The 23,862-nt window shown below is 41.6% G+C and overlaps 1 protein-coding gene across 6 annotated transcripts in view; it reads left to right on the top strand.

Annotated features, from left to right (window-relative positions):
• ACOXL (acyl-CoA oxidase like) overlaps nucleotides 1–23,862 on the top strand; it is a 327,931-nt gene that overhangs the window by 165,570 nt on the left and 138,499 nt on the right. For all 6 annotated transcript variants that reach the window (XM_029937830.1, XM_029937833.1, XM_029937835.1 and 3 more), the window contains one exon: nucleotides 6,889–7,042. In XM_029937830.1, the coding sequence (XP_029793690.1) occupies nucleotides 6,889–7,042 (154 nt within the window). The remainder of the gene's footprint in view (nucleotides 1–6,888; nucleotides 7,043–23,862) is intronic.

Here is a 23,862-nt window from a genome sequence, read left to right as displayed (position 1 = left end):
TTTAAGAAGAAAATTACAACAGTAACTAACACATATTCCATTGCTTATCATCTATCACATACTGTCCTTAGTAACTTCTTTAAGACTCAGACAACTCACCAAGTTTCTCTTTGTTTTTAATTGATGTTTCCATAATACCTAGAACTGTGCCTGGCACAAAGTAAGATTTCATCAATATTTGTGGAATAAATGAGTGGGCGAATGATACTTCATGGTTTCAGAAACTCACCAAAGTCCTGTCCTTGTCAAAGAACAGAGTCCAGGATAGTTAAGTACTTTAGACATTCCTCAGCAAATGAACACCATCATTTGTACATTGAACTGTATTTTTAATATAATCCCAATATCTTATTTCCAAAAAGTCTTGTTTGCTGTTTTTATGTAAAACAGACTTTTGTAAATTGAATCTGCCCTCTCACTGACTTAACGGTTTTAGAGATACTCTGCATTTCTCCTGAATCTCACCCTGTGGGTGGCTTCTAATAATTCAAGTGGATGTAACCTATAAACAAGTAACTTGCATTTCCAGAGGCATCGCCTATAAAATCACCATATTTAGAAACGAGGAATGATTTTTCCACAGAATCCATATTTCCTAATTTATCCTCTGGGCCACTCTGAGTTTCTTACATCAGATATCCTGAAGATATGCACCTTCCGGACTCTCTGATACCTTGCACGCGAGAGGCTTCTCAGTTCCCCTTTGCAAGCAGACACGAGACTAGTTAAAGACCAAGAGTCACTGGGTGCACCTTTGTGTCAGACAGAAGGAGGCTCTCCCTCCGCAGGCTCTGTGTCCAGCCAGTGGTAAGTAAACTCACAGGCCAGCCTTGGAAAGATGTCTCACTAGACCTGTGCTACCAGAGAGTCTCATGAGTCTTTCTTTTCTTAAAGCAGATTCATTTCTTATTCCCCACCCATTCCTGTCCCAGGGGGTGTCTAGGGCTGTGCATGTGTGCGAGTGTTTAGGGAGGTCAGCAGAGAGTCATATGTACAGGATTCTCTGAGAAGTATTGTATGGCAGTCACGGTACAAGACATGGGTGGTGGTGCTATAGCGTAGCTCAGGAACACTATTAACTTTCTCAGGGCTCTGACAAACTCCTTATTCATCACAAAAAGAGCAGGTTTAGGACTAGAGGGTCCTAGACTTGAATCTTAGCACTGCTCTGCTCTGGGAGACCTAGACTTAGGTATGTAGCCTCAACTGGACCTCTGTTTCCCCATCTATAAAGTACGAATATAATTTCCTATTTCATGGGTATGTTGGAAGGATGAAGCTAGATGAAATGTGCATTAAACAAATGATGATTTGTCCCAGCTATCGGTTTCAGTAATGAGGTCAGATAGCAGTCTTTCCTGTTTGCTGTAGAGTGAGGAACATCTTTCACACATTCAGGTTTCACTGAGGAGACAAGGATATTCAGACATTGCGATATTATCCTATGGATGGGAAACGGTAAATACCTTAGCCGAAATTGATTTTATCATTAAGGAAATGAAAAAGCAAGCCACAGAAGAGGAGGAAATGTTTGCAATGTGTATATCTTACAATGGACTGTTATCTAGGATACGTAAAAATACTGAAAATAAAATTCAACTAGAAATAAGATGGGCAAGCCAAGAGTTTGCACAAAAGAATCAAGTGACACTTAACAAAAACAAATATATGACTGATCAGCCAATGTGCACATGAGAAGATGCTAGTTATCAGGGAATTGTGAATTGAATACATGAGGATTCACCATTACGTATCCACGAGATTGACTAAAATTAAAAAGACTGAAAGGACCAATTACTGGCAGACGTGGAACAACTAGAATTCTACACTGTGGGTAGGAATGTGAAATTGCACAAACGCTTTGGAAACCTGTTTGGCAGTTTCTTAAAAAGTTAAAAATATATCTACCATATGACCCAGTCACTTCCCTCCTACATATTTACTGAAGAGAAATAAAGACATATGTCTCCTCTAAGGTTTTTACATGAATTTCCATAGTGTTTTCTTTGTAGTAGCCCTAAACTGGAAACAACCAAAATGTTCATCAACAGCGAATGCAGAAATGATGGGTGATATATGCGTTGCACAGAATGGAATTAAAAATGCAATAAAAAAAGAGGTGAATGTGAATACATATTATGGTGAGGGTGAATCTCAAAACAGTGTGCTTTCAAGGCAAGACATAACATATTTTATAATCTTATTTACATAAAATGTAAACTAATTTCTACTGACACTTGGCAGGTTAGTGGTTGGCTGGAGATGGGGATCAAGGAAAGGATGGAGGCATTTTTTAGAAGGTGTTGGAAATGTTCTGTAGCTTGATTCTGGTGTAACGGGTATGTGCAGTTGTCACAACCCTTTAAATGGCATGCTTTGAATGAATACAGTCTGTTGTAAAATAAATTACCTTCAATAATGTTGATAAGGAACAAAGATAAAATTGCTTATTTAAAGCAAAAATGCATGAATTTTAAAACATAATTATATATAGAGAGAATATATAATAATATATCTCTATATTATATATAGAGAGAATATATAATCTCAAGAGTAGCACAAGGGGTGGGAGAATAAAATGGAAGTGTATTGTTGTATTATAAAGTTCTTACAGTATCTGAGAAGTGGTGCAACATTATTTGAGAGAAGACTGTGTTAGTTTAAAGATGCTTAGTTTAGACCATAAAAGTCCCTAAAAAACATAAAAGTAACATAGTTAAAACTCTAACAACAGTGGAATACTAAAACCTATTCAATTAATCAAAAGACAGAAACAGAGGGAAAAGAAAACAAAGAACATATGGGATAAATAGAGAGGAAATTTTCAAGGTACTGGTTTCATACTTAATCATGTTGATAATTACACTAGATATAAATGGTTTAAACACTCCTATTTAATTTGCAGGTTGTCAGGCATGATAAAAAATCAAGAGTGAACTAGAAGCTTTCTACAAGAAACCCACTTAAAACATAAAATGTAAGATTAGAAGTGTGAGAATAAAACATTGACACCTGCAGACATTACCATAAGAGAGCTGGAATGGATATATTTGTATCAGATAAAGTAGATGCCAGAAAAAGAATAGTACCAGAGATAAAGAAGAACACTCCATAATGATAAAGCAGTCTACTCATCAAAAAGACATAACAATCAAATGTATATGGACTTGGACTCACAAAATGACTTCAAAATACATGAAGCAAAAGTGGAAAGTATTGAAAGGAGAAATTAACAAATCTAAAATTAAAGTTGCAGACATCAGTCCTTCTGAGTAATTAATATACTAATAAACTGTAATTGATATTTAAAAATTGATATAATAAACAGTAATGATATAAAAGATATATGAACAATATCACTAATGGGCTTGACCTAAATGACATTTACAGAATACCCAACAATATAATGCACTTTTCTTTTCTCTTATTTATTTTATTTATCTTATTTAGGCATAATTAATACACAGTGTTATATTAGTTTCAGGTGTACAATACATGTATGATTCAACAATTCAATACATTACTTAATGCTCATTAAGATATGCATACTCTTAATCTGCTTCACTATTTTACCTATTCCCCTCCAACCACCTCCCCTCTAGGAACCATCAGTTTGTTCTCTATAGTTAAGAGTCTGCTTTTTTTTTTTTTTTTTTTGTCCTCTCTCTCTCTCTGTTCTCTATCCATTCTTTGGATAAGTGCCCAGTAATGGAATTACTGGATGATATGGTAATTTTATTTTTATTTTTTTGAGAAACCACCATACTGTTTTCCACAGTGGCTGCACCAATTTACATTCCCACCAAGAATGCACAAGGGTTCCTTTTTTCTTCATATCCTTACCAACACTGGTTATTTCTTGTGTTTTTTATTTTAGCCATTCTGACAGGTGTGAGATGATATCTCATTGTGGTTTTAATTTGCATTTCCCTGATGATTTGTGATGATGAGCATCTTTTCCTGTTTATTAGCCATCTGTATATCTTTCTTTGGAAAAATGTCTGTTGATTTCATGTGCACATAGAACATTTATTAAGACAGACCATGTAAATGTAAAGGATTGAAATCATGCAAAATATGTTTTCTGATTATAATGAAATTAAACTAGGAATTAATAATAAAAACATCTGGAGTAAGCCCATCCATTAGAAAATTAGACAACACACATAATTTGTAGGTCGAAAAAGAAATCACAAGGGGAATTAGAAAATATTTTGAACAAAATGAAATAGAACATACCAGAATTTGTGATATGCAGCGAAAGTACTACTTAGATGAAAATTTATAATTCAAATACATTGGAAAAGGAGAAAGGTAGAGGGGCAGCTGGGTACTTCAGGCAGATGACCATCCAATTTGTGATTTTAGCTCAGGTCTTGATCTGGATGATCTTGATCAGGTCATGGCTTCAAGCTCTGAGTTGGGCTCTACACTGGGTGTATAGCCTACTTAAAAAAAAAAAAAAAAGAAAGAAAAGAAGAAAGATGGAAAATCAATGGTATAAATTTCCATTTTAAGAAGTTAGGGAAAAAAGAACAAATCAAATTCAAAGTAAGCAAAAAGAATAAGAAAAATAAGAGAAGTCTTTGAAATAAGAAATAGCCAAAAATAAATGTAATTAAGCCAAAAATTATTTTTTCTTTCAAAAGACATAAAATTGATAAGCCTTCTGCTAGATTAATTAAGAAAAAAAGACACAAATAATCAATGTCTAAAATAATTGATGTGACATCACTACACATCCTACAGACATTGAAAGAATAAAATTAAATATTATTATGATTGATGTAATGTCAATGTAATCCCAATATGTTTGACAACAGATATGAAATAGAAAATTTCATGAAAGATACATGTTACTAAAAGTGACTCAAAAAGAACTGAAAAATCTGAATAGCTTCATCTGGCATTTCTGGTGAAATATACCAAATACTTAGGAAAAGAAAACATTCTAACTTTCCTAAACATACTGAACATAAAACACAAACTCCTTCAGAAAATAAAGGAGAAGGGAAAACTTTCTAGCTCATTTTGGGAGCATTATCCTGACTCTTCAAAAACCAGACAAAGACATTGTGAGACCAACATCCCTTGTGAACAAAATGTTAGTAGATCAGTATATTTTACTGTAAAATAATATATAGCGATAAATGGGGTTTATCCTCGGAGTATTAAGTTTCTGTAACATTTGAAAATCAATTTATATGATTTACCATGTGAGCATCTCAGTAGATGACACTCAGTTGATAGAAAACAATCCATGAACCAACACCTCCAACTGCCATCACTCTTATCAATGTCCAGAGTTTGGGGCTTCCATTGAGAAGACCGGTAAGGCCATACTCTATGGAACTTTCCATGAGTTTGAGGTGCTTAGAGGAATGTTTACCACCCTTGACTTTAGAGCCTGGTCCTGGAGTTTGGCTGAATGTAGAGAGAAAGAGTTCACTAAAGATTTTATTCCCAGAAGTTGTTACAAACAATAAATCATTAAAAATTTTTTTTCATTTCTTTATTTTATTTTGAGAAACAAAGACAGAGAGTGAGCAGGGGAGAGGCAGAGAGAGAGGGAGACACAGAATCTGAGGCAGGCTCCAGGCTCTGAGCTGTCAGCACAGGCCCAGACGCGGGGTTTGAACCCAGCCCACGGACTGTGAGATCATGACCTGAGTCAAAGTCAGACGCTCAACCAACTGAGCCACCTAGGCACCCCAATAAATCATTTTAAGAGACTTTAAAAACAAGGTCAATAGGAAGATGTTCAGAAGAAGGAAGAGAGAGGGAAATTTATACTCTTCATTATAGTATTTTGAAATATGGCAAAGAAGCAAACCTGAGGGGGAGATGTGCGGATGGAAGGAGGCCCATAGACATTGCACTGTACAGCAGTTGTGGTCACAGGTGACTGAGAGGTGAAGGGAAACAGTGACTCTTAACCACTTTGAAGGAAGAAATTATTCATATCTGTATACCTGTCTATTGGTGCTAAAACTAATTGCATAAACTTGGCGGCTTAAAAGAACACACATTTGTTGTAGCTCTGGAGATCAAAGTCTGACGTGGGTCTCCATGAAATTCAAAGTGTTAGCAGGCTGCCCTGCTTCTGGAGGCTCTCGGGGAAGATCTGCTTCCTTGCCTTTTCTAGCTTCTGGAAGCTACCTTGTTACTTGGCTCATGGCCCTTTCCTCCGTTTCAAAGCCAGCAATGGCCAGTTGAGTCTCCTGCGGCATCACCCTGACTGCTTTGTTGTCACATCTTCTCCTCTTGCCTCCCTCTCAGTATGAGGCCCCTGGTGATTACACTGGCTTCTGGATCATCGAGAATGACCTCCCGATCTCAAGATCCTTGATTTAATCCAAGTGAAAAATCCCTTCTGCCGTGTGGGGTAACCTATTCCAGGTGTCAGGGACAAGGCTGTGGTCTTCTTTGGGATCCATTATTCCACCTGGCACACTTTCAGTGGCAGTAGAATTAGAAAAATTAAGAATACAAGAGACACATAAAACTTGTGTGTGTGAAGGGCAGAGGGAGGTAGTTTGGAATGTGATCCTCTACGGTGGACTAAACAGGGAGACAGTGAAATTGAATGCCTGCTTTTCGTGGGGTCAAGGGGTGTGAAGACAAATGCCAATGTGTGACGCACACCTGGACAGAAAGCAAGGGACAAGTTTTCCAAGGGGAGATGGTGTGGTGGAGCCGCACGGTGGCCGGGTGCAGGGTGACAATTCTGAAGGGTACATGGAGCCTTTGGTAGCATCTGAGGAAGGAGCAGGTGGCACCCTGCACTGGCCTCAGACGTGCCTGCGTGGTGGTTCCGTGGTCATGGTGGGCCGGGCTCGAGGGAGGAGGTGCTGCTGCGTCCATCACAGGTCTGCGCTCCTCTTGCAGGTATGCCGGGGTCCTCCTGGACGAGGACATCTTCCATGGGAAGGAGCTCGTGGACAGTCGCCCCTTGCAGGCCCTGGTGGCGGGGCTGAAGGCCTACAGTACGTGGGAGAACGTCAGCTGCCTGCAGGACTGCCGCGAGTGCACGGGAGGCATGGTGAGCCCCGAGGGCCCCAGGTGCCAGCCCCGCAGGTCCCCCCGCTGCAGCACATGTGCCAGGCCAGCGCTCTGGGCTGGCGAGCAGAGCACCGGCTTCAGAGCCAGGTGGAAACCTGGTGTCCAGGTGACCCTGGGGACACTGCATGTGACCGCCCCCTTTTAGGCCGCGAGGACTGATGTGGACGTTATTTGTAAAATGCTGGCCCGGATGGCCTGGCCCATGGAGGCCTCAGCATGTATCATTAAACTTGTGGTGGCCGTTGTTGACAGTATGGGACAGGGCCAGTGAGGGTCAGCTGATGAAAGCACTGCTCCAGTGTTTGGATCCCTTGGGGAGAATACAGGAAATGACCCAGGGGTGTCCAGCCCCAGGAAGAAGGCAGACAGGGTTGGGCCAAGCATTTGGAGACTGCTTAGTGTGTCCCTAGTCCTGGGCCTCAACCTGGGTTGTATGGTGAGGGGCACAAGGTGTGAGAAATGTCAGCACGAGTTTTTGGAGAGTTGAGGGGGATGTTGAGAACAACTAGACTCTGCCCAATCCCCCCACACCCCTGAGAGAAGAGGTGCCTGCAAGGTTGGGGGAAACAGGGCATGGGGAGTCTCTGCATTCCTGTGGGGGCACAGAGCTGCTGAGAAGGGGGACCCACGTGGGCTGTGTGAGGGCACGGCAGGTGTGGTGTGGGGTTGTGGACCTGTGACACAGTGGCACGGCGGGGCTCTGGGCAGCGGCTGCAGTGACACCAGGGGTCTATCCCCAGATGACAGCCCTGCATCGGCGACCCCCAGGGACGGTGCAGCTTCCTCCACATGTAGGCCGGATGCAGGTGCTGTGAATCTGGCTGAATATTGGCCTACAAATAGCAACTCTCAACTTATAGGGGAAGGTGAAGAGTTTTGGCCTCAGTGGGAAGAGCTCAAGAGCAAGTTAAGGACATTGGTACAAAACAAAAGGCAAAGGATAAGTTTCCAGAAGGCCTGCCGCCCTGCCTCTCTGTATCAGAGCTGGGGCCTGTGGAGGGGTGAGGAGTGAGGAGCAAGGTGAGGAAGGGCTGGGCCTTCACAGTAGGCAGAGCCAAAGGTTTCTCCCGCACGAACCACGTGGTTGGCAATTGAGAGCCCACTGTGTCCTCTCATCTGAAAGCTAGGGTAACCCTCTCTGTTAAGGAAGCCTAGTAAAGATGTGCCCATGATGCAGGGAGGCCTCGATTGGGTAGGTGTGCACTCCATGATGATGGTGGTGGTGACATTGGTGATGCACACGCTTGCTCTGCTCCTGTGGGGACGTTGTGTTGGAGTCCCCATGGAAAGAGAATGGAGAGCAAAACACCAGCTGGCACTGTGGCACAGCTGGGCCAGGAGCCAGGTCCTCTGAGGCAGCTAGGTGCAGCGGCTCATTGTGACCTTCCTTTGTGACCGGACAAGGTGGGAGGCTCCTGCCACACGGCTGGTTTCCACCTGTAGCTCCAGGGAGGTGGCTATCTCTTTGAACAGGAATTCTGGGGTAGAGCAACAAAATTTAGGTTAGCAGGTGGGAGGTAAGACCGGAAGTGACTCCCCTTGGCTCAGGCAGAGGTAGCCCACGCAGGGGAGGTTTGGGGCTCTGCCGAGAGTGCTGAGCATATGCACATATTGTGGCTTCCGACAGGTGACTCAACTCAAGGGTGTGCTCAAAACCACCTGTGGTCTTCTAGTCTTCCTCCCTTGGCCCATCCCCTTTGATGCATTGCATAGGCTGGCATGCCCAGTGGCCTTCTGTCCCTGGGCCTTCATAACCTCCTGGATGACCAGATGGACAGACAGGATGATGGACAGCTGGACTGATGGCAAACAGGATGATGAACAGACAGACTGGTTGATTGAATTGTTGCCCTGTGTGTTCATTATCTCTGATAATTTAGTTCCACTGGAATGTTACTAATTTGGCTCTTTGGGATTTAAGATGATGTATTTGAAAATGGGAAAGAGAAAAAGCTTATTATAATGTCTTCCAAGCATTGACACTTACAAAAGAGATCAGTTCTTCCTGTCTGTGTGGCTTATCTTGGGCCCCGAGGGGAAGATTGAAGCCCCAGCAGCCTCCAGCATTTGGTTGAGGAGAGAGTTCACCCATTCCCGCATTGTTGCTCTTAAACTGTTGTGTGCAAACCTGTGGATTCTGAGATTCTTTCTCCCCACATTTAATGTCTCCATGGCACTTGGTGGTCTATTTTTTTTCTTTTTTCTTTCTTTTTTTATTTTTAATGTTTTTCTTTTATTTTAAGAGGCAGAGAGCGAGTGGAGAAGGGGCAGAGAGAGAGAGAGAGACAGAGACAGAGAGAGAGAGAGAGAGACAGAATCTGAAGCAGGCTCCAGGCTCCAAGCTGTCAGCACAGAGCCTGATTCAGGGCTCAAACTCATGGACTGTGAGATCATGACCTGAGCCGAAATCAGATGCTTAACCGACTGAGCCACCCAGGCACCCCTTTGGTGGTCTATTTGATGGTATTATCACTGTGTGTCAGGAAACCATGAGCACGTCATAAGTTGGCTGTTTTTACAGGAGCCTCAGCAGTTGTTGCTTTCCTTGGGTTATAGGTTGAATGTTGCAAGAGTGACATCGAGTTGCTAAAAGAACATTTTTAGCAATGAAGTAGATAAATGCAGAGTGGGAGTGGAAGCATAATCCGTCACTTTTTGTGCATCAAGCCTGAGATAAATGACATTTCATACAATTTTTTCCCAAAATTAGATCATCAAGTGAACAGTACTGACTGGGACTTTCATAATTCGTGTTCACGCAAGCACATCATTGCCTTGGCGACTGCTGATTCAGAGTCGTTGCTAAGTATTTCTAAGTTCTGTCTCTGTGTGTGGAGGAGAGCACTAGGTACACGTTCGCTGTCATGAGGCCCAGATGATGTGAGGGGGGACACTGTATGCTGTGCATGGAGTTGGATGTCCCTACGATTTCTGTCAGATGAGTGTCTGGGGCTCCTGAGCTGACCAGGTTGAAGTTACATATGGCAAGTTACCCTCCCGACTGAAACAGCCAGAAGGTGGATGACGTATGCGAACTAAACAGTTTACAAGACACTGGACATCAGGCAGTGGGGGACAGTGATCTTTGACAGCAAGGAAATAAGCCAAAGGAACCCTACATTTGCCCCAACTTACTGCCTTGAGAGAGTTTCCATACCATCCCTTAGGTGGGGCAGTCGAGGCAGAACCCAGAGACCTCCCTGATTTGAAGATGCTGAGATTCTACGGAAAGCAAAGCATCTGGAATTCACAAGATAGGGTAGGGGACAAAGAGAACTGGCCGGTCAGAGAGAGAAGTCAGACATCTGCAGGGTCCCTTTGACCATTCAGCTGAGCACTGATTAGTGTGTGTGTGTGTGTGTGTGTGTGTGTGTGTGTGTGTGTGTGTGTGTGTATGAGAGAGAGAGAGAGAGAGAGTGTGTGTGTGAGAGAGAGAGAGAGAGAGAGAGAAAGAGAGAGAGAGAGAGAATCATGTGGAAGGATCAGAGGGAACAGTATCAGGCCCTCACATGGGACTGGAAATATAGTGCCTTTATAGTGTCTTTTCCCACAGGCCAGTCTGGAATATCTTGAGACAGCCTAAGGAAAAAAAAATGTTATGTATAAAAGAACAAAGAAAAAGGATGTGAGGAGATTTCTCGTTGGAAAAAAAATACAAGCAAGAAGATAGTGGAGCACCATTTTAAAAAGCACTAAAAGAAAAAAAAATAAGATAAAGTTCTATACTCAACAAAATTATGTTTCAAAAAAAAGTTATAATAAAGACCCATTCAGACTTGCCAAAGTTGAAAGGATTCATCACCAGGGGACTTTCCCTATAAGAAATATTAAAGGAAATTCTTCACACAGAGGGAAATGACACCAGATAGAAATGTGGATCTGAACAAAGCAATGAAAAGCAGCAAAAATAGTAACTTTCTGGGACAATATATAAGACTTGTTTTACTATTTAAATCTCTTTAAAAGGTAATGGACTCTCTCAACAAAAATAATAACAATGAAGGGTGAAATTTATAACATATGCAAAACGTATGACAATAATTACATAAAGCCCAGAAGGGGAGAAAACCTTATACTATTGTAAGGTTTTTGTGTGATACCTGATGTGGTATCATATCACCTGAAAAGAGACTGTGGGAAGTTGAAAATTTATACTGTAAACCCTAAAGCTCCCACTAAAATAATAATACAAAGAGTTATAGCTATTAAGCCAACCAAGGAGTTAAAATGGAATCCACCAATGCAAAGTTAATCCAGAAGAAGGCAGGAAAAGAAGAAGCAGAGAATGAAAGATTGTTCAAATAGAAACCAAATAGCCATATGGTAGATGTAAACCAAACTATGTTCATAAATGCTTTAAATGCAAATACTGCAATTAAAAGGCAGAGATTGCCAGACTGGATAAAAAAGCAAGACCAAAGTAGGTGCCTACAAGAAACACACTTCAAGTTTAAAGACACAAAGAGGTTAAAAGTAAAAATATGGAGAAAGATATGCCATGCTTACATTCATCAAAAGAGAGCTGGAGTGACTTAGTATCAGACAAAATGGATTTCAGAATCAAGAATATTGCCAGGCATAATAGGGCCATTTTATAATGACAGAGGGGCCAATTCCAGAGGATATAATAATCCTAAACCCAATAACGACCTTTGCAGGTGGCTACTTTGGTTATCCCCGCTTTGTAGATGAGGAAATGAGGGCTCAGAGCACTGGGACTTGCCCGAGCTCCCACAGGCTGCCAGGGAGTTGAAGCCTGATTCGTCTGACCCTAGGACCCATGTTGATGTGGTGAAGCAATGCTCTGAGCAGGAGTGGGAAATCACCCTGAGCTGCCTGGGAGGCTCTCCAAGGAGGTGAAGTTCACCTTCTCTGTGTGGAATGAACAAATGCCACTGAGGGAATGAGACCCCCATTGCACTCAGGTCCTACTTCAGTTTAACGTGCCGTTACGAGGCCTACACTTAACCGAAGGTGAGGTCTGAGCTCCGTGAAGCCTAGTGCCTCTGGTACTCCAGACCTGCTCTTCCAACCATTCTTCATGCTGATGAAAGGGAGCCTCTTCCCATGTCAGACACAGCGTAGGCAGGGGCCCAGGATCCAGGGACTGTGGGGTCTCCTTACTTTTTATTTGTTGTAGTTAACAGTCATTAAGCACTTTCTATATATGTAGCACCATTAAAAGTGCTTTCCATGTAGTAACTTAGCTAACTCTCAAAGTAGATGAGTACTATTATCAAACTTAATTTCCACAAGAGGAAACTGAGGCCAGATAGGGATTAAATAACTGGCCCAAGGTTAAGCAGCTAAAAAGTGGCAGCGTTGGGCTTTAAAGCCAGAGAGTCTGTCTCCAGAGGCCACGCTTGAAACCACTTGCCATGTGCAAACCAGATTGCCCCATGATCCAGAAAATAGCGGGGTTCATGTTAATGGGATGAGCGCAGTTTGAATCTAGCATGCCGCTTCGCACCTGTGTGACCTTGGACAGGTCTCTCCCCTTCCTGAGCCTATAAATGAGTCTTGCTGAACTGCCCAGAAGTTAGCATTAACCTGGATCCTCCCATGTTGGGGAAGTTGGTTGGCAGGACCAGACCTTTTTCCCATCAGACCCTCTGAGGTGATTCTCTGCTCTCACCCATAGGGCTGGGGGAAGTAAGGCGGGACATGGTTAAATTACTCACTCCCAACCTCTTTGGTAAGTGACGGAGGGGTGGGAACAGGAGCTGGGGAACCAAAGCCCACTCCTGGGGTGCAGCCGGGCACCATTCCCAACGGCCAGGGCTTTGTGCTCACCCGTGTTCTGCATTTTGGCTTCTAATCTCAGTATGTAAGTAGAGAATCCAACTGGCCTCATTTGGACCTGATGAAAACCCTTCACCTGCCCATGAGGGAATGCTGAGAGTCAAATTCTGTGAGCTCTGGTTAGTCACGTGCCTCAGGCCTCAGCTGCTTCTCTTTGCTTCCACCTTCTTTCTTTAAGGATTGACAGAGTCAACCAAGTTCTTAGGATTGTTGCTATTTAACTATACTTATGCATTGTCTCTTTTTTCCATATCCGAGCAAACTCAGATTGAATTTCCTGCAGTTGTCTGAGAGAGGAATAGTGAAGCAGAACCCGGGATTTCAGAATCTTCCTAGGGGGTTGCCTCACGAAGAGGAGCAGTGTGAGAGGTGGTGAAGGGAGCACTCATCACAGAAAGGGGAGGATTTTTGGCCAGGGCCCTGCAGCCGTGGACCTTAGCACTGGGAGCCTATGTTTCCCCACCTCTTAAAGCCCAGCACATGAGAGGAACCCAGTAAATACAAGAATCTCCTCTTCTTTTTTTCCTGGATGTGATTACATCGAAGAATCCTGGCACTCTCACCCTCCTCCACCATGACCCATTAGACACATGTGAAAACTGCCTGGTTAGGGCTCCTTGGGGTGCAGCCTCGGAGAGTAGAAGCAAGTCACATTCTCAGCAGGTCTGACTCCAGATCACCAGGGTCTGCGAAAACAGGTGTGGGGCCTAGAAAGGCTGCATAGCTCCCGCTGTTCCTTCTACTGGAATAGAGCTTAACAGGAGCCCTAGCTGTTGACCTTGGCCTTACACAGACACACTCTTCACAGGGACATGTTACAGTGTCCCTTGGCCCTTGATTGTTACCTGTACCTGGATGCCCATGTCCAGGGGCTGTGCTCTCCACGTGGTCCCCCTTGATATCAACAGTGGAAGATGCTGCCCCCTCCATCAGGGCCCCTTTGTGAGAGCCTTCTCATCTCAGCCCCTGGCTGCTCCATTTCTCCTCGATGTGTTTCGGAATCCCACACAGAAGAGCAGAACTGGCTGAAGCCAAATAAAGAAAGATCTGTACAAAATTGGAGCAGGAGAAAGTCTCAGAAGAGATCTATGACCCAGCATGATGATAAGGTTATCAGCAAAGACGCACTGACCATTCCTTTCATGTTAGACACAGAGCTGCTGTTTGCTGTTTGGAGATGTCATCCAGCTGGGCAATGACTGAATCGTTCTGTTTTAAAGATTGCATAAGAGAACACTAAAACAATTACAAGTGTTTGTAAATTAAAAAAAAAAAAAAAGTGATGTGATGCGGAGCCCATCAGTTATTTAGTAGGCTTAGTCCCAAGACTAATTCCTCAGGGAGATTCAACACCACCTCATTTATCTGGCATTGACCATTTCTTGGAACAGAGCCAAGGCCTGAAATAAGCAAAACAGAACTCTGGGAATCCCAGAGAGATGACATGAAGTCCGTGTGCTGAAGCTCAAGCCCTTGCTCATTCCCAAAGGAGCCTGGCCAGCTTCTCTGGAGCCTGGTCCTACTTGTTGAGTCTCACACATGGTTCCTGATTTCGTGGGGTTGCAGAGTCATAAGGAGAGAGGGTATCTGAATGCAACAACTAAGAGCGCTACTGACCAAAGAAGAGCCAGAAGCACTAGAGAAAACAGACTCAATATCCAAGAGCAGAGTAGGTCCACTTTAGGCCCAAGGAAGAACTGGAACTCTTGTGGAGCATGAAGTCCTTCCGGCAGAGTGGGCTCTGGTGCAAGGAACATAGCTGTTTGAGGGTCACCCCTCTGTCCTCAAGGATGCAGATTTACTACTCCCTGGAATAAACCAGATAGTATTTCTTTAACTGCTCAGCTTTTCATAGTAACCCCCCGGACATGTATTTCTCAAACAGGTAAGTAGGTCAGCCTGACTTGGATCTAGTATGGCAGGGACCAGTTTGCGCCCCATCCGGTATCTTAAGAAGAAACGGAGCCAAGAAAACTCCTGGCTGGTGCCTGGGCCATGTGGAGCTAGCAATGCTGGTGGAGGATTCTAGGTATGGAGGTAATGGGTCCAGGGGCTAGGATTGTGAGTGTAGGCAGGGTAGGGGTGAGTTGGGCTTCACCGTAGTGCCAAGTAACTGGGTAGCAGAGTGGAAGGGGTTCATGTATGGCCCATACTTAGAAATAGTGCAAGGATCTGGCAGACCTCTTGAGAAGGGACTGGCTAGGATCCAAATGCTGATCCCAGTGGAAGGGCCCTCTCTGTGCTACTATGACAAATTCTTCAGTCAGACTCTTGGCTCTGCCCCAGTCTAATTTTCTAGAACACCAACGGGTCTCTGATCTACTTCTTCCCTTCACATTTCAATGAGGAGAGAACCCTTTCTCTAGGCAGAGTTAGGACCTTCAAAAAGAATCTCAACATTTTAGGACTCTGGATTAAAATCCTAGGTTTCTCCTCATTTCTGCTGTCACTTTCTGGTCATTATGTAGACAACAACCTGTTTGATTGTAGGGATTTAGAAAGATAGCACAATAAAAACGCTCATGACGATAAATTGTTTCTCAACTTTGAAAGAACCTTGCTCCAAGATTAGAGGAATCAGCTCTTGCTTGCTCGCTCTCTCTCTCTCTCTCTCTCTCTCTCTCTCTCTCTCTCTCTTTTTAAAGGTTTATGCTTTTGACTTCCTAACATTCTCTGAGTCCCTGCTAAGTATGGTGCCAGAGTCTGTATATACGTTGTCACCTTTAATCCTCCAACAGTCCTATGAGCAAGAATTATTAACCTTATGGTTTTCCCATGGATTGATGAACTAAAACCAGAGGTGAGATGCTATTTCTCCAGATCTAGTAGAAGGTGGAGGCGGGTTCTGATTCACGTCTCTCAGATCCAAGGCTCTTTTTCCTAATTTAGGACCTTGGGAGGATGATAACTTTGTTTCTGGCCCCTAGATTCCATGTTAATCAATGTTCTATGCTTAAATTTCATTTGACATAATCTACGATTTAAAAACCTGTGTTTTTCTGTCAACCTGTGGTCATTGAGAAAAATAATCTCCCAGCGAGAAAATCCACATGTCATAATTGTGAGTGTCTTATGTGAGTATGTCTTATCTTGTCAGGTAAATTAGAGTGGGAGAGTGGCAGGCAGTAAAACTGACCCTCATCATTGATAAAGAAAAAGAGAAATTACTAAAATGACCTAAGTACAATCCATTTATTGGCCACATTCCTTGGAAGATCTCCGTCCAAACTTCTTCAGGGCATAAAGAAGGCGATGATAAATTTTATATGAAATGGATAGCATTCAGACATATGAGAGGGTAATGGATAAAGCTGGCGTCCATCCTAGGCCAATCTGCAAAATTTGAATCTATGGTATTCTTGTTTTAGCCTCCCTTGAGATGGTCCATAACTTGCCAAAAGTATCCGCTTAACGCATCAAGAAAATAAAGGGGAGGGGGAAAAGTTTCACAAGTTGACTTCTGAATTTTTAATCATCTTAGTTAGAATTCTTTTGGATGCAAGTTAGACTCATTATAGACTTTATCAATCAGGAAAGGAGAATACAGATAGAGAAAGAGAGAGAGATAGTAAGAGTGAGACTGAGAGTATAAGAGATGTGTTCTGGAATCCAGATCTCACAAGGACCAGAAACTGGGAAGGGGGTCTGGAGTAGAGGCAGCTCTGCTCTTGGCGTCTCCTTTTCTCATGTCCCGTATTCTCAGCCTTTGCCAAGTGTCTGCTCATTCTCCTTGTGCCTCTGCATTCGTGACTGCTCTTTGGCCATGACGTTTATAGAATCTCCACTCCGGCTGTACTCCAAGATGGTGTCTCAAAGATCTCGCACTGAATTCCTGGCTCCATGTGAGTTGCAGTGCTTCCCAACTCAGTTGTTTTTGGTTAGAGAATGGGGTCATATATATGAACATGTCTATTGATGCTTTGATTGTATGGGTGGTGAGACAGCTCTTAGAGAATAGTAGCTGAGCAGATATCTGTTAAAGTATCTCTTAAGCTTTTAAGATATTTTCTCATTAATTCTTCCAGGCTGGTGTATAGACATGGAGTTCAACTTTGTATGTTGATCTTATATCCAGAAACCCTGTTGCGCTGTCACAATAATTGTAATAATCTGTTTGTAGGTTTTTTTTGCATTTCCTATGTAGATAATCACATCATCCATGAAAAATGTTAGCTTGTTTCTTCCTTTACAATTATTTACATTTTTTTTGCCATATGATTGAAGTGGCAAGGACCGTCCATGCAATGATTGAAACAAATGATTGATAACAGGCACCTGAATTTTATTCTTGACTTTAAAAGGCATGTGCTTATTGTTTCCCCATTAAGGATGCAGTCTGGTGTGGGTATGTTACAAATACTCCTTTTCCCCCAGTTTCAACAAGAAATAATTGACATATATCATTGTATAAGTTTAAGGCTTATAGCATGATAGTTCGATTTTTGTATATTGTGAAGTGACTACCACAGTAGGTTCAGCTAACATCCATCTTCTCATATAGATAAAAAGTAAAGAAAGAAAATAATATAGGGGGGAAATTTCTCCTTGTGATGAGAACTCTTAGGATTTTACATTCTTAATTAAGTTCTTTCCTAGCTATCAAATAACAGTGTTAGCTATAGCCATCATGTTTTATATCCCGTCCTTAGTACTAACTTATTTTATAACTGGAAGTTGGTACCTTTTGACAACCTTTCTCCAATTCCCCCTTCCTCCCTGCCTCTGTTAACCACAAGTCTTGCCTCTTTTTTTTTGTAAGTTTTTTTTTTTTTAAGGCTCCATCTATCAATGAGATCAGACAGTATTTGTGTTTCTCTGTCTGACTTATTTCACTTAGCATAATGCCTTCAGGGTCCATGCATGTTGCTGCAAATGGTAGGGTTTCCTTGTGTTTTTTTTATGGCTGAATTTTATTCCTCTCTCTCTCTCTCTCTCTCTCTCTCTCTGTGTGTGTACCACAACTTCTTTATCTATTCATCCATCCACTGATGCTTAGCCTGTTTTCATACCTTGACTATTGTAAATAACGCTGATATAAACTTGAGGGTGCAGATATCTTTTTGAATTAGTGTTTTCATTACCTTTGAATATATTCCCAGAGGTGGAATTGCTGGATCATCTGGTAGTAGCTCTATTTTCCAGTGTTTGAGGCTCTTCCATACTGCTTTCCGTTATATACCAGTTTCTAACCCCGCGGACAAGGCACAGGGCCCCTTTTTCTCTCCATCCACACTGGCATTTGTTGTCTCTTGTCTTTTTGACGATGGCCATTCTAACTGGCATGAAGTCATATCTCATTGTGATTTCAACTCACATTTCTAATGACTAGTGATGTTGAACATCTGTTCATGTACTTGTTGATCTTTTTATATCTTCATTGGTGAAATATCTATTCAAGTCTTTTGCCCATTTTTGATTGGGTTATTTGTTGCTTGGGGGTTGGGTGTTTAGCTGTTGAATTATACATGAGGTCTTTACGTTTTATATGTCAGATATTTGCCCCTTATCAGATACGTGGTTTGCAAATATTTTTTCCCATTCCGTGAGTTGTCTTTTCATTTTGTTGATGGTTTTTTTTTCATGGTACAGTATCTTTTAAGTTTGACGTAGTCTCACTTATTTATTTTTTATTTTGTTGCCTGTGCTTTGGTGTCATATCCAAAAAATCATTACCAAAACCCATATCAAAGAGCTTTGTTCCTATATTTTCTTCTAGAAGTATTATTGTCTCTGGCCTTACATTTAAGTCTTTAATCTATTTTCAGTTAATTTCTGTGAGTGGTGTAAGAATGGTGGGTCAGTTTCATTCTTTACATGTGAATATCCAATTATCCCAGCGCCATTTGTTGAAAAGACTGCCTTTTCTCCCTTTCTCCTTGCTCGCTTGTCAGATATTAGTTGACTCCGTATGGTTGGGTTAATTTCTGGGCTCTCAGTTTTCTGTTCCATTGATCTATTAGTATGTTTTTATGCCAGAACCATACAGTTTTGATGAATATAACTTTATAGTATAGCTTGAAATCAAGAAGTGTCATACCTCATACTTTGGGGTTTCTTTGATTATTTGGGGTCTTTTATTGTTCTTTATAAGGAGTGGGTTTTTTTCCTACTTTTGTAAAAAATACCATTGGAAACTTAGTAGGAATTGCACTGAATCTATAGATGACTTTTGGTAGTATTGACATTTTAACAATATTAATTCTTTCAATCCATGAACATGGGATATTATTTTATTTACATGTGTCTTTGATTTCTTTCATTAATGTCTTATAATTCTCAGCATAGAGATCTTTTACCCCTCTTAGTTAAATTTATTTCTAAGTATTTTATGTATTGTTTTTGGTGCTGTTGTAAATGTGACTGATGTTTTATTGCTTTTATAGAAATTTGGTTATTAGAGTATAGAAATGCTGTTGATTTTTGTATATTAATTTTGTGTCTTGAAACCTTACTGAATCTATTGATTAAGATAGATCTTAATAGGTGTTTTGGTTGAATATTTAGGATTTTTTTTTATTTTTAAAAAATGTTTTATTTATTTTTTTGAGCGAGAGAGCGGCAGCGTGAGCAGGGGAGGGTCAGAGAGACAGGGAGACACAGAATCTGAAGACAGGCTCCAGGCTCTGAGCTAGCTGTCAGCACAGAGCCTGACGTGGGGCTTGAACCCACGACCCACAAGATCATGACCTGAGCCAAAGCTGGACGCACAACCAACTGAGCCATCCAGGTGCCCCAAGGATTTTCTATACATAAAATTCTGTTGTCTGTAAATAGAGACAATTTTACTTCTTCCTCTTCAATTCTGATACTTTTTCTTTTTCTTGCCTGTCTGCCAAGATTTATTTAGGACTTTTCCATCTATAATAACAAGTGAGATTTGGTCTGTATTATTCCTTTCTAGCACTTCCTTTGTCCAATTTGGATATCAAAATTATACCACTTTCATTAAATGATTTGAGGAAGGGGTGTTTCTTTATTCTGTTTTCACAAAGGGTTTACATAAAAGTAAATCATCTGTTCCTTGAATATTTGGTACAAATACCTGTACAGCTGTATAGGGTTAATAGTTTATTTCTGGGAACATTTAAAAATGATTGATTCTCTTTCTTTAGTGGTATAGCTACTCAGGTTTTCTGTTCCTCTTGAGTCTGTTTTATCTTTACAGTAATTTTTCCATTTATTCTTAGTTTTAAAATTTATTGGTATAAGTTCATAAGGTCATTTTATCTCTTTAGTCCTTGGTATATTTATAGTTATGCTCTCTTTACCATTCCTAATATTGTTTCTTTTTCCCATCCCCTTATCTTGTGCTCTATTTTTGGTTTTTTTTTTTTTTCAAACAATAAACTTTGCTTCACTTGATCCTGTCCAGACCATATCTGGTTTTTCTATTTAATTGGTTTTTGTCTTTATTATTTATTTTCTTCTACTTTCCTTGTGTTTATTTTCCTGCTGTTCTTCTAGTACCTTAGCTTGGATATTACTCATTAATTTTTGCTGTTTCTCCTTTTCTATTATAAACATTTAAAGTTGTAACATTTCTTTTAAAATACTGCTTTGGTAGGATCAACCATAATTTGATAAATACAATTTTCTGTTTATCAATTCTGAGTAAATTTTAATTTCCATCATGACTTATTTGACCCAGGAATTGTGTTTTCAGATTTCCTAATATCTAATGTTTTTTTTTTAAATAATAGCTAACCTTTATATAATCCTCACAACAACCCCAGAAAGTAAGGCTATTACAACCCAAGTGTTATGTATGAGAAGAATGAGGCACTGAGGGTTTAAGCAATTTACCCCAAATTACACAGCTCCTGAACCGGCAAATCTAAACCCATCCAGTTTGGCTACACGGTATAACCGCTGTTCAATACTGCCTTCTTTTTAGTAACTGTTCTCATCATTTTGTTGTTATAATAATAATAATTATTATTATATTGATTTTTCCACTTAATTCCATTGTAGTCAGAGGAAATGGCCAATAGGATACAGTTTTCTAAAAATTTGTTATGGTCTACTTTGTGGCCTAGAAACATGGACAGTTTCCGGGTGTGCTTCAAAAGAATGTGCATCAGTAATTGTATGCAGAGTTTTAAATGAGACCAATAGATTAAGGCTATCAATGGCATTATTCAAATATTCCCTATTCTTACTGAGGTTTGATGTGTCTGATCTATCAATACTGAGTGAGCTGAAATCTCCCACTTTGATGGTAGATTTGTCAGTCTCTCCTTGTAATTCTGCCAGTTTTGGTCTCATGAGTTTGAAGCTGTGTTATTCAATGTTTACAGTTTTGGAATTGTTCTCTCTTCCTAATGAATTGAGTATTTGGTCCTGCCACAATGACTCTCTTTAGCTCTAGCAAGGCCTTAAGATGTATTTTGCCCAATAGTAATAATAAGGACAAAGACTTCTATTTGGTTGGTGTTTATCTGTTATATCCTTTTATTTTAAACTTTTCTGTTATTGTGTTGCATTGCTGTTTCTTATAAACAACATTTATCAGGTTTTTAAATTTAACTTACTCTGACAACCTCATTTTTATCTTTCTAGTCTAAATATTTATTGTCATCACTGAGATATTTGAATTCATCTCTTCCATCTTACTCTTTGCTTTCTATTTTTCTGTCTTATCTCTGCTTGTTTGGACTTCTTTCTTTCTTTCAGATTTATAATTTCTGCCCCTTTTCCATTCCTCCCTCATCTGGTTTTCATTCTATTTATGTTCATTTTCAACATAAATATTTCTTTATTTATTTTGAGAGAGAGAGAGCAGGAGAGATGCAGAGAGAGAGGGAGAAAGAGAATCCCAAGCAGACTCCATGCTGTCAGTGCAGTCTGATATGGGACTCGATCTCATGAACCACGAGATCATGACCTGCATCAAAATCAAGAATGTGACGCTCAACTGGCTGAGCCACCCAGGTGCCCCCAACTAGCAATTTTAATTTGCACACTTAACATGTGAAGTTGAAAGTTAATTATCATTTTTTGTTTCTTCCAACAACACAGGGCTTAGATTGCTTTCCCTAAGCACCAGCTCCCCATCTCTGTGCTATGGTGTCCGTGACTTCAGCACTATGTTTTTTAATTCCCTCAACTAGCCATTGTCTATTTATTATATAGAACCAGGATTTCTTTAGAACTTCTGCCTTCTTCCAGTGTCTTTGCTCACAGTTCCTTCTGGTATCTCTTGAGCCACTGTCCTTACTCCAGGAGTACCTTCATCAGAATACCGTTTAGTGTGAGTCTATGGTAGTGAACCTCAGTTTTATTTGTCTGAATGTTTTTATTTTATGCTCAATCTTAAAAGATTAAGTACTATTAGGTATTGAATTATGGTTGACAGCTATTTTCTCTCAGTATTCTCAAGTTTTTATAATGATTCTGGATTCCCATGTCACCGAGGCATCAGAAGTCTGTCTGATTTTTCATGGTGATCTATTTGGGGACAGATCTCTGCTGCTTTTAAGATATTTTTTTTGGCAATCTGTGATTAGACTATAATGTGCCTAAGTGTTAGTTTGTTTTTAACTTTTTCTTATTTGGGGTTATTTGAGTTTGCTAAATATATGGATTTGTGTCACTTGATCATCTTGAAAATTTTAGGTGACTGTTATCTCCATGTTCTTGATTTTATCCACCTCTAGGTACACTAGGCTAATGGTGTGCGCTACCTCTGCAGGTTCGATCCTGCTATTGTGTAGCTCTTCTGATTGTTCTTTATTTCCCCTTGTGACTTGTGTTTTTTTTTATTGATCTTTATATCTTTTATTGATCCTACTATCTTGGTAGTTCTTTCAGGCCAGTGAAGATCTGCATTTACGTCTGCCAACTGTCTGATGATCTCAACTTTAAGCAACCCACTTTAAACTAGCTCCTGGGGTGCCTGGGTGGCTGTCAGTTAAGCATCCAGCTTCGGCTCAGGTCATGATCTCATGGTTCATGGGTTCAAGCCCCACATCAGGCTCTGTGCTGACAGCTAGCTCAGAGCCTGGAGCCTGCTTCAGATTCTGTCTCCCTCTCTCTTCCCCTCCCCACTCATGCTCTGTCTCTCTCTGTCTCAAAAATAAATAAAATATTTTTAAAAAATTAAAAAAGAATATCTGGCCTGCCATATTGCCGGACACAAATCTAGCTCCCCCTCCTCCATGCTCCCTGAACAGTTTTAGTCCAGTTGCCGTCGATTCCCCACGGCTCAGTCCAGAGGACACTTCCGGGTCCTCACCTGCCTAGGCGCTCAGCTGCGTTCCTCAAAGCACACCTCTCCCTCCTGGACAGATGCTCAGCCTTCAGGACATGGTACTCTCCAGCCGTCTTCCTGCTTCTTTGTCTTCTTAGTCTCCTCTGCCAGTGTTCCTCTACGTGACCTCTGAATGTTGGCATTTTTCAGAACGTGAGCCTGAGCCCTCTCTTCTCTGTGTATTCACACTCCTGATGAGCCTGTCTTTCCTGAGGTTTTAAATCCTCCCTGTATGGTGAGGGCTCTCTAATTTACATCTCCACCCGAGTCATCTTTTCACTGGTCCAGAGTCTCATATCTAACTTTCATAGCTCAGACTCTCATACCTCACATTGTCAGACATGAAAATTTAATCTTTCCCTCAAATATCCTTCCGCTCCGGAATTCTTCAACCCAGTCGACCCCACACCTTACACCTACTGTCCGTGTGGCCCAGCCTTCCTCCTTCCGGTGCACACACTCAATCCTCTCTGAGCCCTTCTCCCTCCACCTCCGTGCCTCCGCGGGCCCCCCCTCCGTGCCTCTTGTGTCCCACCTCCCTGCCTCCGCGGGCCTCCCCTCCGTGCCTCCGCGTGTCCCCCCTCCATGCCGCCGCGTGTCCCCACCTCCGTGCCTCCGCGTGTCCCCCCTCCGTGCCGCCGCGTGTCCCCCCTCCGTGCTGCTGCATGTCCCCCCTCCGTGCCGCCGCGTGTCCCCCCTCCGTGCCGCCGCGTGTCCCCACCTCCGTGCCTCCGCATGTCCCCCCTCCG

This window comes from Suricata suricatta, chromosome 4 (genome assembly GCF_006229205.1).
Source record: "Suricata suricatta isolate VVHF042 chromosome 4, meerkat_22Aug2017_6uvM2_HiC, whole genome shotgun sequence".
NCBI classification, from domain to species: Eukaryota; Metazoa; Chordata; class Mammalia; order Carnivora; family Herpestidae; genus Suricata; species Suricata suricatta.
Note: the sequence above shows the minus strand (reverse complement) of the source record. Positions and strands in the feature narration are given on the sequence as shown.